This window comes from Balaenoptera ricei, chromosome 21, assembly GCF_028023285.1.
Source record: "Balaenoptera ricei isolate mBalRic1 chromosome 21, mBalRic1.hap2, whole genome shotgun sequence".
Lineage (NCBI taxonomy): Eukaryota > Metazoa > Chordata > Mammalia > Artiodactyla > Balaenopteridae > Balaenoptera > Balaenoptera ricei.
The window spans coordinates 13,041,061-13,065,281 of record NC_082659.1 but is presented as its reverse complement, the minus strand read 5'-3'; the positions used below and the strand labels follow the sequence as shown (position 1 = coordinate 13,065,281).

The window sequence follows — 24,221 nt, the reverse complement described above, 5'->3', positions numbered from 1 at the left end:
GTAACTGCAGAGGATTCGTGTTGGAGGAGACCTCAGATCTCAGATTTGGTAGCTCTTTTTGGTGGGCGCAAGGGAATAGGCATGCCAAAACCAGCCTCTGGACAGGGAGGGAGGCAGCCGGACGTGGACCAACCAAGCTCTTAGCCTTACCCTGGCTTCCAGAGTCATTGCTGCCTCACCTGGGAAACCCCCTTTCCCTGGCTGGCAGGGCGTGTGTGTGTGTGTGTGTGTGTGTGTGTTCACATTTGAAGCCAGCAACGAGCAGACAAGGCCCTGTAACTGATCATAAATATACAATCATCATCAGACGGTTTAGTTCCCCTTGTGCCTTGTAGAATTCTGAACCTTGCAAATCAACAACTGTAAGTCCTAGAACAAGTGTAAGAACACAGGATTCTGTGTGAGAGGAGCATTGGCTGGGGAATCCCTCCCTGGGGTGCTGCTGTAAAAGACGCAGAGATTAACTCCATCAGGGAGACGCTAATGTCTATTTCCAACACACCGGGCAATTTAATAACGAACTTTCTCATAGATGTAACTTATGAAATGTCTCCCAAATAAAAATCTATGGCAAAATATTGGATGTCCTTAATACTGTAAAACCTTCCGAGAGAGTTGACAGAGCGATGGCTGATTCTTCTATCTTATTTGGCAAAGATCAGACTGATAGTAATCTCTTTCCTGCCCATATTTTACTAACCCAGAGCAAAGCAATGTCTTCCGTGGCTTTTGCATTCATTTTTCCTGTGTTCTAGCTTCCTCAAACCCTCAACGTGTGCATCAATTTGCTCAACAGAAGAGTATACGTGGGAGGGGCCTGGGGGGCTGGGGAGGAGGGGGAAGGAAGGGATCACTTCTGCGGGGGTCCACTGTCACCTGACAGCGCGCTGATAGATGGTTCTGTGACTGGCCTGTGATAAACGGAGAAGGTCCCCGACCAGGATCTTTTATCTCATAATTTGAGAAAAAACGCTTAGAACTAGATCAGCTGCCCTGGGAGATCCAGATTCTTCAAAGTAGGGCTCAATATAGTGTACTGAATTTTAGTTGTGCTAAGAAGCACTGTGGAGAGTGCTTGATAACGTTTTTAATGAAAATTTCTGTTTCAGCACCTTCCACTGCCAGGAGCAGTCGTGTTCCTGAAAGACAGTATTTTAGCACGGGATTTAGAGAAGCCCAATATGAAACTGTAAACAAGGGTGTATGTCCAGATCTACCTTGGACCACAATAGCATTTGGGTGGATTTCTGTAAAATTCCCAACACCCTGAACTTTTTAAATGAAAATGGACAAAAGTATCAAGTTGTATTCGTTTTCTTTGACTTTATTAGCACACATCAGAAAAATAGCATTGTAATTCGTGATTTCTCATGATGGTCTATCAAACAGATAGAAAATAGATCACTGATAGCTGCCACTGTGTTTCTGGGTAATCTTATGTCACTCCTTCTGTTTATTCGTTTCAAGTATGGGTATGACAAATATGGCCTGCTTTGTTAATTGTGAATCCGAATGCTTTGGAAGCACTTTGAGATCCCAGAATGAGTTTGTGAAGTCCTCATAGGTTGTTGTTGGTTTTTAATCAAGCTCCAAATACTGCCCATGTTATAAATTGTAAGACTTTTCAAAGCAAGATCACTATTGTACTGTGAGCAATATGCCTTTCATTTGAGTTGAAAACTTTATTTTCAAGTACACTTTGTGGTGATAAGTGGTTTATCCTGGGTAGAATTTTACAAAGCTGTGCCAACCTAAAAAACAAACAATGCTTTCGTTACCGCTGAACAGGTTTTTTTTTTTTCTCCCCATGGTGACTGCAATATAATTTAAATTTATATTTTAGAAATGCTGGTTGGGTTATGAAAAAGGGAGACTGGGGAACAGCTGGTGTTCAGATTGTTGTGACTCCAGATTAACTTTCAATGGATGCTTCCTGAACTTGAACTTCACAACATTGGAGAAGCAGTCATTTGTTACTTTTATCCAGCTAGCCCTCTTTCTGCTCTTCTTATTTGTTTCCTTTTTTTGATGGACCCCTCCCCCTTTTCATATGCTTACGAAGGTCCCCTGAGATGTGCAAAATATATAAAATGAAATACGATTTATGGAACAGAAGTTGTGGATACAAAGCACAGCTCTTTTAATTCAAATGAAGTCTGAGCTCGATATGGTAGCATGCAAGTAGTGAAGGCAGAGAGGCCCAAAGTGCTTCAAAGTTGACAGTCCAAATTTCTGGTGTGTCTTGTGACCGAAAACCTAGAATTCAAATCAGATTTTATAGGAGTAAATAGCTTGCTAAATTATGTTTATCAATTGGCTCTTCGCCGGAGAGAACTCGTAGCAGGAATGAGGTCCGGGGCTGGGGGCAGGAGCCGGGGCAGGGGAGACAAGAAATTTAAACTTCCTTTTTGTTCATAACAAATTCAAGTGTGCTTTTGTGGGGAAGAAGAGAGACAGGTTTACAGCTGAGAGTGAAATAATGCTGTCAGAGAAAAACCATGGCAATGAAACAGTCACAAGTCCACATAGGCAATCACTGACACACACACAGAACGCCATGGCCTAATGGTTAAGAAAGTTTTCAACTTTGCTTTTCCGAACAATACACTTGAACGCACTGCTGCCGCTTCATCAAATTTATGGAGGTAGTTATATGTAAAAATAAAAATTACCATAAAGTAATATGCTGTATCATAATAATACATACGTGTGCAAAATGCCGACAGATGGGTTGACCCTTTAAAGTTGAACACTACACAGAGATTCAACCAGATTCAGTTTTGTAAACCTTTCAGTTGATAAACTCTAAGTGAAGTCTAGATAAGCAGCCATGGGCCACAAAGCTATCGTTTCCTGGAGGAAAAGGATGCTGGCAAAGCTTGGAGTGGGTCACTGAGAACATCACTGCAGACCATCTAGGGTCATATTTGTAATGTGCTTCCCGCCACCACTTCTCCCCAGTTCGAGAATTCCCATTCGATTCAGGCGGGCATATTTCTACATGGAACGTCTGCTCACATCATATCCTCTTTGAAATCCATCATTTCTATGCTAATGGCTGCTGGTCTAAGGGAGTTTTTTTTTTTTTTTTTAAATCATGTACCTCATAGCATCAGGCAAAGAGTGGTACACATTTTATTCCAATGTCTTCTGTAAACCTATTTCTTGTGAAATATTGATAAATTCATATTTTAAAGCTTCTCTTAAAGGTAATGCTTTCCTTTCCTGTTCACACAGTATTTGATTATTATAATGGCTACTTTAGGAGGATCAGCTAGAGGCTGATGTATTGTTTCAATGGTTCTATTATTTATGAACTGATAATATGACAGACGCTGGAGGGCAGGGTTTTGCGGAAAAAAAAGAATTTAGACGAATTTGGTAATTGTGTGGCATACAACTCCCCAAGGAAACAGACTCTTTATATAGTCTATTTGATACGTTATCATTCCTCCCAGACAAATTTAAGCAGTGAGAGAAGAGTGCATTTCTGAGCAATCAAGGCATGCCTTGGAGGAAATAAGGCATGAGACTGAAAGCCAATTGACTTAAGCATCTTAAAGGTGTGGGAGTTTGCCAAGAAACGTGCTCACGTTTCACTATAAGCACAAAAAAAGGGATCTATACTAAACTTGATGAGTCCAGTTTGACCCAATGCAACTTCCAGATATCTGAAAAAGCATGAGGAAGGATCCAAATGTTTCAAGAAACAGTTCAACTGTGTATATGACTCCACTCTTCAAACAGATGGCTAGTGATTCAACCTAATACCGAAACAGAAGTGTTTCACAGATTCTATGCCAATTCTTGAAATCTGAGGTGAAAATATTTGGATATATATTTTACGGTATATGGCTCCAAACATCACATGCCACTTAACTAAATAAAACTTTTTGTCAGACCATTTACTTGTGTCACATGTAACCCTTTTGTGAATAATTTTCCATTATCTATAGATTTATTCCATGGTTCTCATAAAATAAGACATGGGAACTTTGAGATGCCTCTTTCCTAGAAGGCTGAATCTTGATTATTTGTAATCCCTTTGCTGCTGAGAACCTTCTTTGTATTCAACATGACATATTGTAAACCAAAGCAAAATATTAACAAACCATTCTGAAATAAGTTGGGCTAAAAACTATACATCTACCTAAAAATGCCTCCTGAAATTGGTTACGAAGTATCTGTAAACATTACTCTGGCATAGTTCATGTATGCATAATTGTTATTCTAATAAATTTTAGGGGCATACAAGTTAGGATTACACCACACTTGCAGAATGATCACATTCTGTTGTTAATTACATGGGCACATGTATATTTCTAATCAAAAAGTATTTTAAAGTTTTCTCTATAGATATCTTCCCAGGAATAAAAGGCCTGAAGTTCAACTCCCCCTAAATTTGCTCTCTCCTATAACCACTAAAAATTATCTCCCACAGCCTAATTTAGGCATTCTATTTAAAACTACATAAAATAGATTTATGTCCTTCCATTAGAAAGAATAACGTCCCCAGGCCGTAGTCTTCATTTGTATCACAAAGAACATTTTGATTTTAAACAAATTATCATATCTATTATAGTAAGATAGCATCACCGTTAAGTATCACAAGGAGGAAATGATCTTCCTTCAGTATCTGATGAACACCTTTACAAGTCCCCATTACCTCTCCCATCACTTAGTGTTGTGCCCCAGCCAGGCTGGGAGACCCTTCCTTTGTCCATTTCAGATTCAAAGGCCTATATTCCTGTTTGTGATTATGGAAGGTTAAAAAAATCAGACAAGCATCTGTGACACTTAAAAACAAAATCCTGAAAACAAATACTCCCAGTATTTGGATCACGACCCCTTCTGACACACTTCCATGGGCTCCTGCAAAATCTTGTCACGAAAACTCACAGTGCAAAATGACTGGGGCCTAAACAATTCACACACAAAGGGCTGGGGTCCCTTTTAGTCAGTTTGGCATTGATTTCCCTCAAGGTAGACCCTTGCATTTGACATTTTGTGGAGGCTTAGTTTTTTTTGTTTTGTTTTTTGTTTTTGGAAGTGTCAAGGATCAGTTCTGTGGCACCATTTGGTCACAGACTGGGAGCAACACGCATCTGTGGCATTTTAGAATGGACTTGGCAACTGCATGACATCGAAAATGCATATTACACTGACAGTGTCTAGACTTTCCTATGTGTGCTCAGTTACAATTAGTGAAGCAAAAGTATACATATCACCCCTACTGCTATTCTTGTTGCTACAGAGCCATAAATGTGAAAAGCAATACTCTGAAATAAAGATTTTGTTGTTGTTGTTTTTTGCCCTAGCCTACTTAGCAGCACAGTTTAAGTCAACACAAAAACTGCCATTGAGATGCTTGTCTTTCCAAAGATGTAAACATCAGTCCCAGTGTCGTAAACTTGGCTGTATCGAATGAGACAGGAGATCTGAGGCAGAATGACTATCACACACTAGTAACAGAAGCTTGCAAGCAGCTGGAAGGTTTCTGTAATTTCTCAGCTTCATTTGTGGGGCTGTCCGTACTTGCTCGGAAATTGAAGGCTGGGCCAGCTCCACCATGGGCCGGGCTCCAGGTAGGGTTCTGACGACGGTTACTTTCAACAATGCTTGATGTGTTGGAAGCCAGGCTCTCCCGAGTGCTAAAAGAGTAAAAAGGTTTTGTTTGGTTTTGTTTGGTTTTGTTTGGAACATAAATAATTATATATTGAGCCCTAGAGGAAGAACAAATGATGCAGTTAATGGATTTCCTCTGACGGTTCATCGTGTCATGTATATACCATCTCATACTGATTATTCACATATGCTCCTCCAACTTGGACTTCGGCAGCTTTCACAAGACAGGTTATAATCAGCAGCATACTGAATAAAGGGTTTTTATACAGCTAAATAAATATCTTCCCTTGCCTTTCACACTCAAGAAAACACCTTCAAGATTTGATGTGATAGATGGCTATTGCGTTCATTTTTAAAAAAGAATAGTCTTCGTAAATATACATAGGTAATGATTTCATTTCAGGCTTGAAACTCATTGATAGAACTGCTCCTGAATAAACTCCATAATTTTACCCTAATGATTTTGTTTTCATTCTTGATTAGCAGATTTTTGACTTTGGCGGTGAACTTCAAGCAGGCCACTAGCCAGTATGCCACACTGATGGGAAGAAAATTCTTTTTAAACACTTCACACCTCTGTTTCAAACATATAACGTTATAGTAAAAAATACGTTCTATTTTCAGATAAGGAATCTTAGATTTTCCGTTTACACTGATTTGGTAGAAATATTTTATTTTTTAAAGGATTCTTACAGAACAGAGGTGATTTAAAGGCTTTAGTATTTCGATTTCTCTTTTAGTTTTTCTAATTTAGAAATACTTGAAGCTATTTTATTGTTCCAAGAGGTTTATAACATTTAACATGTCAAACGTGTAGGGCACTAGCAGAAATAAGATTACTTGGCCTGATTGATCTGAACTGAATGGGTTTCATGTTCAAGGTCCTCAAAATGGTCAGAAGAAACATCAGCTTACAAAGAGGTGGAAGAAACATAATGATGCTCAAAACATCCACTCTACTGGATAGATTCAAGATGTATAAAATATTCTACATGTTGGTCCCCATCACCGATTTAAGGTCAAACTACATAGTGGACGTCCTCACCAGCTCACTTTCATTCCCATCCTAAACTGATAGCAATTTTGTCTGAACATTATACCTTGGCAGCCATTCCTGACAGGTTATTTCATCCTAACCCCCTTGTGGCCTTAAGTTTGCTTCTCATCAAAAAGCCAAGAGTTAATTGTTTAAAAGGAATTTTGTTCACTGACTACCAAAAAAGACAACTGGACCCTTCCTGACTGCAGAGGGCACCTCTGGAAGGTTAATACATTCATAGAAGTTAAGTTCTCTCATGAGGCTTATCGTAAATCTGGGCATGACTAAAGAATACTCCAAAACATGATCACTAAAGCAATGGAAAGTGCTAGACTTACCTACTTACCTGCTTTACACCTCCTCTAAGAAAATTCATCAGAGGTTTTCCAGGACTACAACTGAGGGTCAGGTGGAGGAAGGAAGAAGGGCAATAAACATGTAGAACCTCAAAGAGGTCATGGCACGTTCCTTCAGTTTCATTCTTAATCACAATAATAACTTTTTATGGCATTTGACTTCCTCATCTTTAAAATAGGGCGAGTTATGTGTCATACCTACTCACTGAGTGACTCAGAAGAAGAAATAAGCAATAATGAAGAATCTGTACACCAAAAACCTAGACAAACATAAGCTATTTCTGTGGCACATCTGGCATCTGATGAATTAAGCAGCCACTGTGGGTAGGCTTGGGAATCTATACACGACTAATGCCGTTTTTTTCTATGGGAAAATGCATTTTGAGGTCTCAGGGATCCACTTTTAAACCAGCTTTTGAGGCGGGAGTTTAATTTATCAAGACCCTACTGTATGCCAGGCACCATCAACACACATCATCGCAACAGATGGTCTAAGGTAGGAGCTATCTGTACTCAGACCACCCTTGACCACGGCCAACATATTAATAGTGATAAATACATACAGCATTCCAGTGCCTCCAAAGGATATATCTCATTATTGCTGTGACACTGAGTACAATGTGTGACAGTCATATGGAAGGCTGTGGATATGATGGTGAAACAGTTAATGGAGATGGAAGGTTAGCAGTAACGACAGACCTCAAATTGAAAATTTCTTACTTTTTAAAAGAGAACTAATGGCGTACAACATTAAAAATAAAATCTCAGGAATTTATAGGCAGAAAAACTGAACCAAGAGGCCCTGCTGCTCCTCTTCCTGCACACGTTGCCCTTGGACCCACACTTGGACGGCACAGTACACTATGCAGACACATCCCTGGCAGCCTGAATCCCTCTGGTTTTCATATTGTGTTTATCAACCGGTTTTTGGCCTCAGATTTGGAATAGCAGGCTTTGCATGTTAGGAGTTTTCATTTGCAATATTAGACCTCACAGCATAGTTTAAGTTTCTGCCTTGTTTCCTTCTCTCAGTGCCCTTTGGTTCCCAACAAGAGGGACTAAAGAATTTTGGAAACGTGGCTGAACATGACCTCTGAGCCAACACTGAAGACTGAGAGTATGAATATCATCTGTTTTGATTTTGATTTTTCTTTTATTTTTTGGCGGTGGGGAGGAGGTTAGATCTTAGTTGCTTTGTCAATTATTTACTGAAAAATCTGAATAAACGGCCCACTTAAGATTCCTGTATCTTGCAGTGGTGGAGAGGTGTCAGCGTGATAATACTATATGGCTAAAATACTCCTCACGCTGGAGAATTAAACTCCCTGTAACTCAAATATTCTCCTTCGCAGACCATCCTCATACATCAGAAAGGTAAATTAGTGAATTTATTGAAGTATAGGGAAATACTTCAAATAAGATAAAATACAATTTTAAAGTAGTTTAAAAATAGATATAGAAAATAAGTTTGTCACCCAGCTTCTAACCAAAGGATATTAATTATGAAAGGGGTAAAATTAGGAATTGTTCTGTAGATTCTCTAACTGCATGAAATTTATGGGTGATCTACCTATTTCTGTAGAGAAAATTCCACCTAATAACAGTGGGCAGGTACATAGCTCCTGGGTGAAGACTGTCTCCTTAGGAAGACCTTTTTCTTCTACCAGGGCAACACATTTGACCTTGAGTACATTATTAAAGCAATGCAAATAAGCTTAGTTCAAGAAATAATCCCATTCATAAATTCCATATTCTGTACTCCAAATTTAGAGATAATAAAATATATTCTGTGGAGAGATTGGTCCAATGATTACATGAACAACATTTCTTTTTACTTGTTCCCAAACAAAAAACTTTCAATATTATGCAGTGGTAAGGTTTTGAGTTAGAACCCACTAAACTACTCTCAAGGTCTCCTTAGCAGCTATCTCTGGAGTATTGCGGTTTTCCCTCCGTGGAGGTCCATAGGCCAAGAGGGCCAAATGAATTGCTGGAAACTGGTGCAGAGAAGCATCAGGCAGAGAGAGGCTATATAATAAGAAACAGTAGAGCATAACGTCCAGGCAAATGACCCACACCTTCCATAAGCGATGCTACTGAACTTCTACCATCAATGGCAGACTTTCAGTTATGCTTATCTGGTATCCCTACTAGGAAATCAAGAGGAAAAACAAGAGTAGAAGAGGGAAGTAGAGAGAAAAGAATATATAAAATAATTGGTTTAGATTCGATTTGGGATTAAAAAATATTTAGCAAAAATTACATCTTAGAAAAGTCACTTAATAGGCCAGTAGTTTTCAGACTGAGTGCCATGGCCCCCTGAAGTCTCTTAGGGTCCTTGAGGGATGGGCAGAGGAGATCTGGGGCTCCTGGTCTCCACTTTAACCAGAGTGCCATCTCTGTGGTTTGTTTAGACATTAGACTTCCACACATGTGTTAACTTGGAAAAGAAGGTTACACGACAATAAAAAAAAAAAAAATTAGTAATAATAATAAAAAGAACTAGCCCTTTAAGAAATAACAAAGGCCTAATAAGGGACAAACAGAATAACGATTCCCAACTCTGATTTTGGGATGCTCTGTCCCCATATTATCCATAGATAGAGTGAAATGATTACAACATAACTAATTTTAATTCTTAATAATTAAAATAAATATATGAACTACATAATCATATCTCGGACTTGTTAAAATAATAAATATTGTAAAAAGTTGGGAATCACAACTAATGGGAGATGTCAATCTCTCAATGTTATTTCTGCATCTCAGAGTCACCAATCTGGAGTAGAATTTAGAAGCAGAATCAGGTCCCAAGTTGCTCTTGGAAGAGAAGGAAGAATTAAGGAGAAAAAAAGGAAAGTTGTATAGACTCCCTTTTGTTTTCTAAACCCCTGAACCACTTCACTGCATTGGACGTGGCCATCGGGCACTGTACACTCTTAGCTGTCAACCTCTGCTGAATTACCAGCACCTACTAAAAAGAAGGCACCACGATCAGCATGCCTAAATGGTGTTAGTTCTGCAGGAGGAGAAAGAAAAGTGCTGGCACATGCTTTGAACTAATGGAGCACAGGCCCCTAATCTTTATGTAACAGGAACAGGTTCCATGTGTCTGCAGACTTTTGAGTGGTGAGAGAAAGGTGTATGAGAGCAAGGGGTGAGGGCGGCATAAAAAGTCTGGATTAAAATAGTAACAAGCTTCTAGATCCACTGGAAAGGTTTTGAAATTGGCTATTATATTCTCATTAGAAGGACTCCCCATCCTTGAGTCAATCAAGTTATTCCCAACCCCTACCTCCCACCTCCACACTGACTACTCATTCTACTCAAAAAGTTACTATGTTTGAAGGACCTTTAAAAAACCCTTCCTTTATCAGCATGGTGGCAATATAAACATGGAAGGAAAAATACTGGGAAATGTTGGTCTTAGATTGGATGGGAAGGAGCCAACCCACCAGTCCAGATTGGTGATCTCTACAGCTGCAGAAACATTTGTTTCAATTCCTGAAAAAGAAGTCAGAAACAGGCTGTTAACAACACAACTCACACAACTCTTAACCCTCATTCACAGAACTGAGACTGTGAAATCAGAAACCTTCCGCGTTATCTATATAAAGCCCCAGGCCCCAGTAGGTGTATGTGTGTGCAGAGAGATGCCTCTTCCTACCGTGGGGAGTTGAATCCACTGTCCACCGTGATACTGCTGCTGTCCATGCTGTCCAGGCGCGCTGAATGGGTGGCCCTCTGGCTGCTGCTGCTGTCGGTTTCCTTTGGGGCAAGCAGGGTGAGGTTCTTCTCAAATTTCCTCTGCAAGTCTCTTTCCTTCTCCCTTTCCAGGAGCCACTGCATGGTGCCCACATCGTCTCTGTTTTTCTCCTCCTCTGTGTTCTTGTTTGCCCCTTCCTCAGACTCATCGTCATCAGAGACATTGTAATAGTCAAAAGAGGCCTCCTGGTTCCCCACTGACTCCTGCTGACGCTGGGAAGCTGGCATGGCTTGTGCAGCCGAGGTCCCTAGGGACGGCTCCAGTTTCTCACATCGGCCTGGCAGTGTGTCCGCAGGTGTCTTCGGGTGAGATTTGAGGACGGACAGGCTTGATTTGTGATAGCTGTTTACAGACAAGGTGCTGTGAAGAGGTTTGAACAGTGTGTCTTTGCTGAATATCTCTTTCCTCTTGTCCAGGCTGCTGGGCTCGGCACTGTGATGCTGGATGAGGCGTCCATTGGCAATCCCTTCGGCCACAGCGCCCGAAGCCGCTGGGACCCCGCCCGGCCCCTTTGGCGACTCCTCCTTGTGTCCTACAGGCTCCCTGGAGGGATGTGGGGCCTGCCTGTCCGACAGAGGCAGCTTTTTCACCCCTTCCGCCAGGGTCAGAGTGTCATGGTCCTCTTTGTTCTTTCCCAGAGGTGACGGCGCCGTGAGCACCGTCTCGCTGGAGGTGTTACACTGGAAATAGTCATCTGCAGCTGTTTTTGTTGGACAAGAGCTGAGTTCACCAAAGGATGGCAAACCCTCGGGCGGTTTGCCTGGCTCCAAGAGGCTGCAAGCACTGGGAGGTTCCTTGCTGCCACTGACTATTTCTGGAATACACACCTCTTTGTAGCTTGTGGACGAAATGTGAGCCCTTTGATGACTGACAGTCTGTGCAGGCCTTAAAGTACTGTCGTCAATGTAGGATTGGCTGGGGGTCTGGTCATCTTGGCTACAGCCTTCAGCCAGGTCTTCAGGCATCCCCAGAGAAGAAGCACCCAGAGGACCTTTGGAGTTATCCATGGATCTGGACCTCTCCTTGGCCTTGTTGGATCTCTCATTCCTGGACCTTCGGTCCTGGGTATGGCTGTGGCTTCGGTGCACTTTTGAGTGGGAGCTTCCCCTGGAAGGCTCAGGAAAAGGCATCTCAGTTCTCCTTTTGGCCAATTCCCCAGACACATCCCATTCTGGAGTCATGGGGAAATGAGACTCAATCACGTTCGCATTGCTATGCATGATGAAGTTATCACCTTTGTGTTCGATGATGAAGCAGCCTTCCCGGGGAGCCCTGGTAAGAGGATCGCAAAAGTCATACTCTCTTTCAGCCGGGATGTCCAGATGGGAACCATCTGACGGGTCTCCTTTGGACACTCGTGTCTTGCTGTGCGACCGAGACTTTCCGTGGGACTTGCGATGAGTCCGACTCTTTTTACTTCTTCCGCTGTGATGGGCGGAGGACCCGGCTTTACTCCTATGCGCTTTCTCTTCTTCAAGTTTCTTCATTAGTGCAGTGTGCCTCATGACATTTTCCACGGTCAAGTCCGGGTTAATACGCCTAATGATCTCCATCTCCACCTCCCGAGGGATAGTAGTTGGCGTGTCCTCATCTCGCAGGGGCCACTCTTCGGGAGGAAACTGGGCAGAAAAATTGGCTAGCTGTTTGGTCTTGTCTTTTTTAAAACTGAGCCGGAATAACTTGAGCCCGAATTTTTTGGACTGCTTTTCACCGTCTTTAGGTTTGGAGAGAGTTTCCGTCTTATATGAAAAGTTGACAGTACTTTTGCTCTTTTCAGTGGGTGGCACCTGGCAGAGGGAAGGAGGGCAGTACGGGTCTTTGCAGTCCTTGGCGGGCTTCCTCTGCAGGGTGGCCGCGTGCACGCCGTGCACATCTTCCCTGCAGCAGTGGCAAGAGTCGCAGTGGTTCCTGGGCAACGTTCTTTCCCTGACGCAGCCTGAGGCAGAGGGCGTGATGGTCCCGGGCTGGGGAGAGGTACACTGAGACCTGTCAGGTATCCTCTCATCCAAATGGTACCATTTACTGTTAGTTCTTATGAGGGAAGGAGTTATGAAATAAGTCTGTGGGGTTACGATGAAGTAGCCATCTGGAGTCGGGTAGATCTTCCGCTCCCGGACCAGCGTGTTCAGCGTGTGCCGGAGAATTTCTTGGCTTGGGGTGGGAACACCTGAAACCCAAAGGACACACTCGTGAGAATGAAGAGGGGACGTGTTGTTGATTCCGGAGTTTTCCAAGTATGCTCTGGACTGAATGGTCCCCCCGCCGACCCGATCCCCACGTTCAAGCCCCGAACCCCAATGTGACCGTAATAGGACGTGGGGTGTTTGGGAGGTGATGAGATTTGGATGAGGTCATGAGCGTGCAGCCTCTGTGATGTGGCGTTATGAGAAGAGGAAGAGACTAAGCCCTCTCTCTCTCTCTCTCTCTCTCTCTCTCTCTCTCTCTCTGTGACTTCAGGGTATGGCTGTCTGCGAAACAGGAAGGGGGCTCTCACCGGACACCAAGTCTGCAGGTGCCTTGATCTTGGACTTCCCCGCCCCCAGAATTGTGAGAAATAAACGTCTGTTGTTTCAGACACCCAGTCCCTGGTATTTTGTTACAGTAGCCCGAACGGACTAAAACAGAATCTTACTAATTTTGCAAGCCTCTAAGTAGTATCATACAGAAACTAAGCGGGATTCACAGGTGTTCATTGAGTTTAGTGTGAATCCTAGTTTTCTCTGATAACTCTTATGGAATATTAGTACCAACAGAACAGGAAAATACAAAGGCTGGGAAGAGAGACATGGATGATAGATGGGGTAGGTGGCTACTGTTGTTAAAAACCTTTACTGAACGGAATCGTTGAAGACAGAATTTTTTTTTTGGCCTCCCGGCATGTGGGATCTTAGTTCCCCAACCAGAGATCGAACCCGTGCCCCCTGCAGTGGAAGCACTGAGTCCTAACCACTGGACTGCCAGGGAATTCCCAAAGACAGAATATTTTTAAATGAAGAAAAAACGTTTTCGGTATGATATAAATTTACAAAAAAGACTTTTTCAATAAAAGCAACTAGGGAAACAGGGTTGAAATAGCCATCTTGGTATTGAAAAACAAATCTAAAATACATAGAGGCTACCACGTACACTTGAGGTTACTCCATACACTCATTTTAAGATTAAGTTTACTTAATAATTTTATAAATTATATCAAAGGGCAACTAGACTTGACCATTGCTTAGGATGTACTCTCCAATTTTGAAACCATCACCTTCAAATTTGAAAGTGATTGGTGAAATTCAGGGCAGAACTTCCTCCTTGTTGGCATAAGCCAGCAGGATGAAGGTGGTTTCTCAAATTCATAACCAGAGAGCTCTAATAAATACACCAGTGAAAGCTTAGAGGCTCTACATCTATCTGGTCACTGAGTCCCAAACTGCTGTCTTTGCTAGAATAGAAATTCCAGAAAAAAATCACAGATATTCCTTTGTACAGGGACTGATATTTTTTTCAAAAGGTTTTGTGTGCACGTTTAAGCATTGTCTACTTTGAGATAATTAAGAACATACATTCTTAAGAGACTATAAATTCTCTAGGCTGTAGCTCATTTACTTTATTTCTTTAGTATTCTCCCTTCCTCAGTGCCAGGCAAATCAAGGGTGGTAATATTTCTAAGACTGACCTGAATGATGTCATTTGGAAATAGGTCAGGTTGAATGAATCATCCTGGCAATATTCAACCGTGTCTGACCCACAAAAATGGCAATTTCAGTGGAGACTGAAAGCGCGCTCTGCCCCATTCATATGTTTAAGTCCTAAACCCCAGTACCCCAGAATGTGACCTTATTTAGACATGTGGTCTTTATAGAGATAATCAAGTTAAAATGAGGTCATTAGAGTGAGCCCTAAGCCACTATGACAAGGGGAAATTTGGACATAGAGACATCACAGAGAAAAGACAATGTGAAGAGACCCTGGTAGAAGGCAGCTAACTACTAGCCAAGGGGAGAGTCTGGGACAGATTCTCCCCTCACAGCCCTCAGAAGAAACCAACCAACTCTGCTGATACTTTGATTTGGGACTTGTAGCATCCAGAACTGTAAGACAAGCCACCTGTACTTTGTTATGACTGTTTTAGAGAACTACTACAGCTGGTATCACCTTAGGCAACTTGCTTAACCTCTCTGAGCCTCTACTGACTGTCATCAAAATGTGGACAATAATAGTACCTACCTTCAGAGGGTTGTTGTGAGCTTAAATGAGTTTAGTGTATGAAGAACAGTGCCTGACACAGTGAGCACTCATAAATGTTAGGTATCAGTAGTCTCAACTTTGGGTCAGGATCCATGGAAACCCCTATTACCTTCAAAGAACATTGTGTAACAGCCTAGAACAGCTGGGTAAGCTGAGAAGTTTAGGCTCCCCCAATCCTTCCAAAACTATGAAAGTGAAATACAAAAACACTAGAAATGGCCTGCAGTTCTCAAGGGGAGAGAGTCCATGTATGAGTAAGTTACATACCCATTTTTGTTACCCTCTTCAGAGGGCACCCATTGTGATCAAGGCAGAAAAGATAACACTGCTTCTGAATGATGTATTGTTTAATATAATTATTTAATTTTTGAGCTGCATGATTTCCTTTTTGTCTAAGGTTCTACTCTTGAGCAATGTATGCAAATGTATGTTGGTTTTTAAGGCTGGTAAAATAACAAATTTTTAAAAAAAATTTAAGGTTGTTTCTGTACAAAACAAAAATGAGTTCCAATTGAATTAGTGATACAACCCAAGCTATATATCTGCAATTCGTGAGAGCCAACATAATAAAGAAAATGCTTGCACATAAGAGGAGCAACTTAAAAGAAGCTTCTACGCCCCTGCTAGTAACCCTACTAACTGTTCTGCTTCTGCTGAACAACCTCAGGGGGCACTAGTCACACAGAAAATTTTCAAAAAATGGTAAGGCTCATTTAGAAGAATTCATGATTGACTGGTTTACTATGCTGCTATAAAAAAGGAAAGCTGAAGAGTTATTCATAAAAATAGCTATTACGATAAAACAAAAATTTCACTGTTTTATAGAATTTGTTGATTGGAGGCCAACCAAGTGCTCATCTTAGAAAACGCACAAAACTATATGGAATCATGACTACAATGCAATCATGTTTACTTACCAGTAAGAATAAGCTCTCTGAGTGTTCCCAAATGAAGGAATAAGAAAGAGTTTCCAGAGAGAATTTACATTTAAAGTTTTGATGTCTTGGATTTTCAAGTGTACCAATCAAATAATGTTTAATTTGAAAAAACAAACTAGAAACATTCCCTGTCCAATCCATTTTCCATACCCCTACCTGTGAGTTTTCAAAGCTTTACCTGAAAGTCACTGATATTTATGATTATTATTTTATTATTAAGCCCCAGTATAATAACTGGTATCTTCAATTGTCTATGAAACCCAGGATTCCACTAGAAATCTGTAGGGCTCACCTGAAAAAGGGATGGCTGTGATAGAGATTGTCAAGGTTTGCATATTCCATCACTTCCAGATTCTAGTCCCAAAGTTCATCATGAGTTTGGATTTCGATAGCGTAAAGAGCAAAGGTAAGCTTTACACTCAAATAGGGCTGGAATCTGACCTCTCTCCTTTCCTACACCTTTACATCTCTCAAAGCAAAAACAGATATTTCAATATACTGCATGCCAATGGGAGGTTATTTAGACTTATATACCACTTTAATCTTGCAAATATGACAATCGTTGGAACAGAGCACATATGCACATGTTCTGTATGGTAAGCATTTTAGACTGAAAACTTAATGGGTTTCTTCAGATGATTTCTTCGTGTTTGTGAAGGACATTGGCTGAGAGGAATTCAGTAGGAAGCGATGTAAAGGGATGAACTGGAGACAGAACACAGTATAGCTAATGTTAGTCTCCAGGGAACTCGAAAGTCAACTTCAAGCCCATAAGCAGACTTATAGGTCTAATTCTATTCCCCTGAGGGTCAGCTTTCCTCCCGGGAAGATCCAGGTGTAATAACTTAACAAGTAGTAGTCCAATTTAAATGATCACTCTGGATGGATGAGGACCTATTTATTTATTTTTAAAATTTATTTATTTTTAATTGAAGTATAGTTGATTTACAATGCTGTGCTGCTTTCTGCTGTACAGTAAAGTGATTCAGTTATACATATATACATTCTTTTTTATATTCTTTTCCATTATGGTTTACCACAGGATACTGAGTACAGTTCCTTGTGCCATATAGTAGAACCTTGTTGTTTATCCATTCCATATATAATAGTATGAGGACCTATTTAGAAAGGTGAGAAGCAGTAATTATTCTTTTCAAACCTTTTAAAAATATTCTTATTTCTATAATGTGAACTGGTATATAAAAGTTGTTTTCAAAAATTTAACCAATATAGAAAGATGATAAAAAGGTTTAAGTATCAGCATATCAGACATTTTTACCAGAAGACTTTTTAATAAAAACTTTCTTTAGAATATGGATGTCCAAAACAGGAAGAGGTCAAAATCTAGACTATTCTTTCTATTTATAACATATGCATTAAAAATAAGAGTTTGAATGTTTTAATAATATTCAGTTAGACTTCAAAACTTCATTTTTAAGTAGTAAAATAATAAAAAGTAAATAGTGTTACCTTTAAAAAACAAACAAAAAAAATGATATTTGAATCCCTCCAAAGTTTTAGAATTGCACTGAAATACATTTTTCAAACAATATTTGAACAGTATTAAGTTTTCTGAATTGTTCTGTTCTGAAGTAACTTAAATGATAGCAAAAGAAAAGCAGAAAATCAAAGGAAAAAAAGAAAAAAGGAGGAAGAGAGATAAGAAAAGAAGAAAAGAAGGAAGGCAGGCAAGAAACAAAACTTCATTTCGGGAAATAGTAGTTTAAAATACAGAGCTACTGCTGAACAAAGTTTTAAATAATTACCACCTTGCCCTAAACCGGTGGTTGGCAAAGTTTTTCTGTAAAGAGCCAGATAGTAATAACTATTTCAGGCTTGATGAGCCATATGATCTCCCAGTTGCCACTATTCAACTCTGTAACTGTAGCCTAAGGAGCCAAAAACTATATATAAACAAACAGGTGTGGCTACGTTCCAATAAAACTTTATTTACAAAAACAAGTGGAGGGCCACACACAGCCTGCAGGCCATAGTCTGCCAAGCCCTGCCCTAGACTCAGGTTTGTATGGTGTCCTTGCAAACTTCTAGGGTTGACCAATAAATCATATGAAAAAGGTTAAGTTAGCTCCTCTTGGTCCATCTGAATGCAAGGCCTTGGGATTTAGGGTCACTTACCATAAAGCAAAGAGTTGTTCTATGGATTTCTCTACAAAATATTCCAACTTAGTGATACTGTTAGCAGCTGTCTGGCAGTGACCCACAATTACCTATTACATACTTGCTCTGTGTTCTCTCTGTTCTCTATTTTTTTAAAATTAATTTATTTTATTTTATTTATTTTTGGCTGCGTTGGGTCTTCGTTGCTGTGTGCAGGCTTTCTCTAGTTGCAGCGAGCGGGGGCTGCTTTTCGTTGCGATGCACGGGCCTCTCATTGTGGCGGCTTCTCTTGTTGTGGAGCACAGACTCTAGGCGCGTGGGCTTCAGTAGTTGTGGCTTGCAGGTTTCAGTAGTTGTGGCTCATGGGCTCTAGAGCGCAGGCTCAGTAGTCATGGGGCATGGGCTTATTTGCTCCATGGCATGTGGTATCTTCCCAGACCAGGACTCGAACCCGTGTCCCCTGCATTGGCAGGCAGATTCTTAACCACTGCACCACCAGGGAAACCCTCTGTTCTCTATTTTATGGCCCCGTAATGGGAGATATGTAACCAAGTTTGGAAAAGCTATGGGATCTCTCATGAACCTACATAAAAACAGAGGGATTTTAAAAGCAGCTGGGATGTTTGATGTCAGAGGAGGCTACCCAGGTAAAAGGCCAAAAAGAACAGCCTTCCTTCACAAGAGCATTAGTTCATGAACACATTTGTCCCCTTAAGTAGTCTCACCTGGGATTCTCTTATCTTACTATTGAACGGAAAAGGAGTTGCCTGGAAGTTAACAGAGAAAGACAGACAGTGAAGAATATTCAGAGATAATAAAATGTTAGAAAATTTAAGATAATCAGTAGGTTGAAGGGGTGGACTCATGTCAGAGCTTTTAAAGAGTACATGTAATTTCAAAACATATTACAGTTGACACGAACAACGCAGGGGTTAGGGGCACCGACCCCCCCTCGTGGTCAAAAATCCGGGTACTGCTATCTCTGCCTCAAAAACAGAGGAATTGATAAATGACTCACCCAAGGGCAGGAAGCTGAGATAGTCTGGTTTTGATTCCACATATTGTGATCTCTAATTGAACACAAACATTTCCTTACCCTTAGTTAATTTAAAGACCTATGAAAGGAAAATACAGATACTAGATTTACTGAAAAAAATTCATGGATAAATGGACTTGCACAGTTCTAACCCATGTTGTTCAAAAGTCATAATTAGAAAACCCCAAAAGGAGGAAAAAAATCACTGGGAGAGAAATATAAAGTTCCTTTGGGGCAAGAGGAAAAGTGGGGAGACTCAACACGGTGGGTGACTATTTAAAAGTAGTCCCTCTGCCACCTCCCCATGGGTGGGCTGCATTTCCCTACACCTTGACTTTGAGTTTGGCCAGGTTTGCTTTGGTCAATGAAATGTTAGTGGGCGTGGCATGACCAGAGGTCTGAAGAGCCCCAGAGCCCCTGGACTTGCTCTCTTGGGTCTCTGCCACCCCAACGAGCAGAATAGGTCCCCTTCTCCAAAGAGGACGGAGTACAGGTGGAACAGTCACCTGGCAAGGTCCAGCCTGGACCAGCTGACTCGTGGAGAACCCACAGACCCACGAGCTAAATAAATGTTCATTGTCATACGTCACTGATGTTCTGTAACTGTTACCCAGCATTTGTGTAGCAAAAGCTAAGAAATACAGCCAACAGCTCATTTTACTGAGGTTTAAGGTCTCTTCTAGGTCGAATGAAAAATATGTCAAGTGTTTGTCTCTCATTTTTAACGTAAGCTCTGTTTCAAGCTAGGTATGGGTTGAGATCAGGCCAAGTTGGCAAACTGATGGCCCAATAATGTGTTTTATTCGACTTGTATGTCGTCAGCATACACATGTTAAAATACACACATACATGCAAATTGCCATTATTTAAGGAAATTTATAGATTTCACATAAAACTGTATTTCCAGATTGTCTTAAAAAATTAGAAGATTTGGCAACTCTGGCAGGGTTCTATATTTTTGGGGGGAGCGGATACAATGCACTGGAGCTGAGTAGTGGGCTGCTTCTCTTGAGACAGGACATGAGAATTCCTTGGCTTATCACCACTCCTAACATCTTCTAGCGCTGGAGGCGTCAGACACTATTCATACAGCGGCTGGGCTATTATCTCCTTTTTATAATACTTAAGAGAAAAAGACGATCCTGCAATCCCACTCCTGGGCATATATCTGGAGAAAATTCTAACTTGAAAAGATACATGCACCCCAGTGGCCACAGCAGCACCATTTACAATAGCCAAGATGTGAAAACAACCTAAGTGTCCATCAACAGATGAATGGATAAATAAGATTTGGGGTGTGTGTGTGTGTGTGTGTGTGTGTGTGTGTATTTTCTCCCCCCAATAGAATATTACTCAGCCGTTAAAAAGAATGAAATAATGCCATTTGCAGCAACATGGATGGACCTAGAGTTTATCATACTAGCTGAAATAAGTCAGACAGAGAAAGACAGATATATGTATATCAATATTACTTATATGTGGAATCGAAAAAAAGGATACAAATGAACTTATTTACAAAACAGAAACAGACTCAAAGACATAGAAAACAAACTTATGGTTACTGAAGGGGATAGCAGCGGTGGGGGGGGGGTGGTGGCAGAGATAAATTATGAGTTTGGGATTAACATGTACACACTACAATATAAAAAATAGGTAAACAACAGTGACCTGCTGTATAGCACAGGGAACTACACTCAATATAGGATAATAACCTATAAGGGAAAATAATCTGAAAAAGAATATATATATATAGAATCACTTTGCTGTACACTTGAAGCTAACACAACATTGTAAATTAACTATACTCCAATAAAAAAATTTAAAAATTAAAAAAATTTTAAAAGGAAAAAGAACCATTTAATTTTTTTCTTTTAAAATAAGGTCAGTTTAATTTATCAAATAGCATACTCTTAAAACTCATCAGGCCGTGACATGAGCATGCAAGATAATGTTTATTTTTGACATTACTCTCTTTGTAGCTGAATCCCTTAGGACTCAAATTTTCAGTTGTTTCTGACCGAGTCCCATGAATGAAGATGTTCACGGACTTTAAGAAGGTTGTGTTGTAAAGGTTAAATGGAATTGTGGTAGTTTTTCACAGAATTCTTCAAGGATTCTGATTTAATTTCTTTCCCTCAGTGCCAATTAAAAACTATTACAGCTGAAGAAGGCAAATTATTTTTGAAGTGACCCTAGTGCCTTGGTTTTTAATTACAGAACTAAGAAAAGTTACTGGTCAGTTTTGTCAAAGATTTTTCTTTTCCTATTGAACTTAAACATGGGATGAACTGTCCATAGGAAGTCCCAGGGCAGCTAGAGCACACAACCATTTGGGAAGTGCCTCATTCTTTTCTTGTTACCTGGGAAACAGGTGGTCAGGTGCTCCATCAGTGCTTCTTGGGTGACAGGTTTTCTTGCCGAGTTCATTGCGGAGATGGCCAAGCAAAGGATTTCCCCGAGTGGGATAAACTGAGATTGACTGATGGGAGACATACTGATTGGTGACACATCACCTGTAGAAAGACAATTTTCAAGTAAGTGGTTCATTAAGACCCAGCCACTTGTCACACACACACCTCCACACACACGCGCCCCTCCAGTGACTCTCACCTGTTCCTTGTGCAATGAATACAATCAACCCTCAACACTGAGGTGCGTTACAGCCACGTCCACTCAGGTGGAAAGACGTGCACAGAACGGCGGAAGCTTCAATTGCTTCCACAAAGAAGACTTGCGTTTAAAACCTGAGATCTCGGGCTTCCTTGGTGGCGCAGTGGTTGAGAATCTGCCTGCCAATGCAGGGGACACGGGTTCGAGCCCCGGTCTGGGAAGATCCCACATGCCACGGAGCAGCTGGGCCCGTGAGCCACAACTACTGAGCCTGCGCGTCTGGAGCCTGTGCTCCGCAGCAAGAGAGGCCGCGATAGTGAGAGGCCCGCGCACCGCGATGAAGAGTGGCCCCCGCTCGCCGCAACTAGAGAAAGCCCTCGCACAGAAACGAAGACCCAACACAGCCAAATAAAAAAAAAAAAAAAAAAAAAAAAAAACAAACCCCTGAGATCTCGTTTAAATAGACTTGCTACTGAAAGGCTTGCAACAACGGAGCCTCTTCAAATGATCTCTGCTTTTATTAACTCGGAGCTGATTTGTTTAATAACTGTCATTCATATCTCGACAAATATACTTGTGGGAACTTGAGGATTCATTCATTCAAACGCTGGGTGCCCTTTGCCCCAGGCATCTGCTGGGGGCTTGGGAGTCACTTGGCAAAGTGAATAAGCCCCCTCCCACCAACATCTCTGCCCTCAAGGAGTTTCCATTTAAGCGGAGGAGACAGACTAACGTTCATCATGCACCAGAGAAGGCTGAAAAATAAACTCTGGGGCAGAGCGGGTAGAGTGATGTACACCACCTGGAGGTGAGGATGGAGCTTAGAACCAGGAAGTGAGAGGAGGTTTTACCAGGGTCGTGCAGCCTGAATCCGGTGCGGAAGTGGGAGTGTGCCGGGTGGCTGTGGGGCACAGGGGTATTTTCTGGGGAGCAGCAGAGAAGGGGGGCAGGTATATAGCGACTATTATTAGCAAAGAGCTGAGTGCCCAAGGCCTTCATTCTATGAAGGATGGTGCGCCAGAGAAGGAATTTAAGGAATGACAAGGTCAGATATGAGTTTCAAGAAGAGGGCTCCGGTGGCCACGTGGAGGACGATCTTACCACCCAGGAGGGGCTCTGGCATCCTGCAAACGTTTGCATCTGAAAGAGCCAATGCGGGTGGGGGGAGGCTGCAGACCCAGAAGCCAGGGGCAGACATGGCTCTTGGGGAGACGGATGGCAACATTCAATGCACATAACTGCCTTCCTTTCTGCGATCTTGGCGTCACGGTGTGGTGATTTTCAAGTCACGTTCCAAGGAAGGATCCCTAGCATTCCCCAGAGAGGCTTCCGGGGGCAGGGAGGGGTGCCCCCAGCAGAGAGAGGGGTGGGAGGGCAGGGAAATCTGCTCCTGACATCTGGGTGCTACCTGTTTCCTCCTTGGGGTTCTGTAAGGTTTCACTTGAGAAAGGCCATTCAGGAAGGGGGTGAAACCATCAGCAGAGTAGAAAATCTGTGAGCTTCTAAGCTTCTTTCCCACATGGATTTACATAATCTCTCCTCTTGTTTCCAAGTGTGATTTCACTCTTGTTATAAATCACCGTGACTAACCAGAACCGGACTTGGGCCGACCTGTGGCATTAAGCAACACCCTCCAGGCAGGTGTCTGGGTGCCCTGGGGCGGACCAGCCTGCTGCCTCCAGCCACAACTCCTAGTCTGATGGGGGAATCCTGAGGCCCTTTGGGAAAGAATGTGAACCCTGCTTTGATGGAATGGATGGGAAATGGCTTGATGGATAAAACCAGGCAACAGCACCTGGGAATGAAAACCGACAGGTGAGGGGGGAAGTCTAACAGGTGCACCAGACGGGGCCGCAGGACCCCAGTGTCAAAGGTTGAAGCCTGACCCCCCTCAGCCCCAAGACCAGCTCAGTCCAACGCTCCCCTCTTTCCTGCATCCCTCGGGGCTCCAATCAGCTCTGCTGTGGCTCCCTTCTCCGTACGATGGGTATGACAAGAGGGAGACACTTCCTCAACAGCCAGAGAGAGGGGGGAAATACACAAATCCAGAACAGCAGAAACCAGGAACTGACCTAACTTAGAACCCACGGACTGCCGGGGCCTGTGGGATGTAAGTCTCATAAAGAGATAGACCTCTGAGAGATGCTTGCAAATATTTGTTGGGGTAGCAGAGGGCAGAAGCTGCAACACGGAATTTTGGGCTGCTGCTGAGGATGTGAGTTTCACTCACTGGCTGGTGAAGCTCAGTTCATGTTGGTGACTCAAAAATGACAGAATTATGTGGATTGTGACCATCTCAGTAGGCAAGCTTGCTACTGCCTAGAAGAGTGTATTTAAATCTTTGAAAAACTGTTGTACCCTTCATTCAAACACAACCATATTCTAAAGGCTTCTGTGTAAAGGATGAACTAATGGTGGTGGTAAGATGCAGTAGAGGGGTGTGTTTGGAGCTACTCATGTTCAAATCTCCCCTCCCCATGGTGGCCGCGTGGCTCAGCCA

General features: G+C 41.9%; 1 protein-coding gene across 11 annotated transcripts in view; it reads right to left on the bottom strand.

Annotated features, from left to right (window-relative positions):
- Window positions 1-1,298: 1,298 nt before the first annotated feature.
- The window catches only part of STOX2 (storkhead box 2), a 205,978-nt gene continuing 183,055 nt past the window's right edge, over window positions 1,299-24,221 (bottom strand). For 8 of the 11 annotated variants that reach the window (XM_059909553.1, XM_059909560.1, XM_059909563.1 and 5 more), the window contains 4 exons: window positions 21,472-21,624; window positions 10,688-12,953; window positions 5,536-5,651; window positions 1,299-2,256 (listed from right to left, as the gene is read on the bottom strand). In XM_059909553.1, the coding sequence (XP_059765536.1) occupies window positions 2,141-2,256; window positions 5,536-5,651; window positions 10,688-12,953; window positions 21,472-21,624 (2,651 nt within the window). In that variant the 3' untranslated portion in view covers window positions 1,299-2,140. Of the gene's footprint in view, window positions 2,257-5,535; window positions 5,652-10,475; window positions 10,525-10,683; window positions 12,954-21,471; window positions 21,625-24,221 lie in introns of those variants that run through there. The other 3 variants (XM_059909554.1, XM_059909555.1, XM_059909556.1) reach the window with 3 other exon arrangements.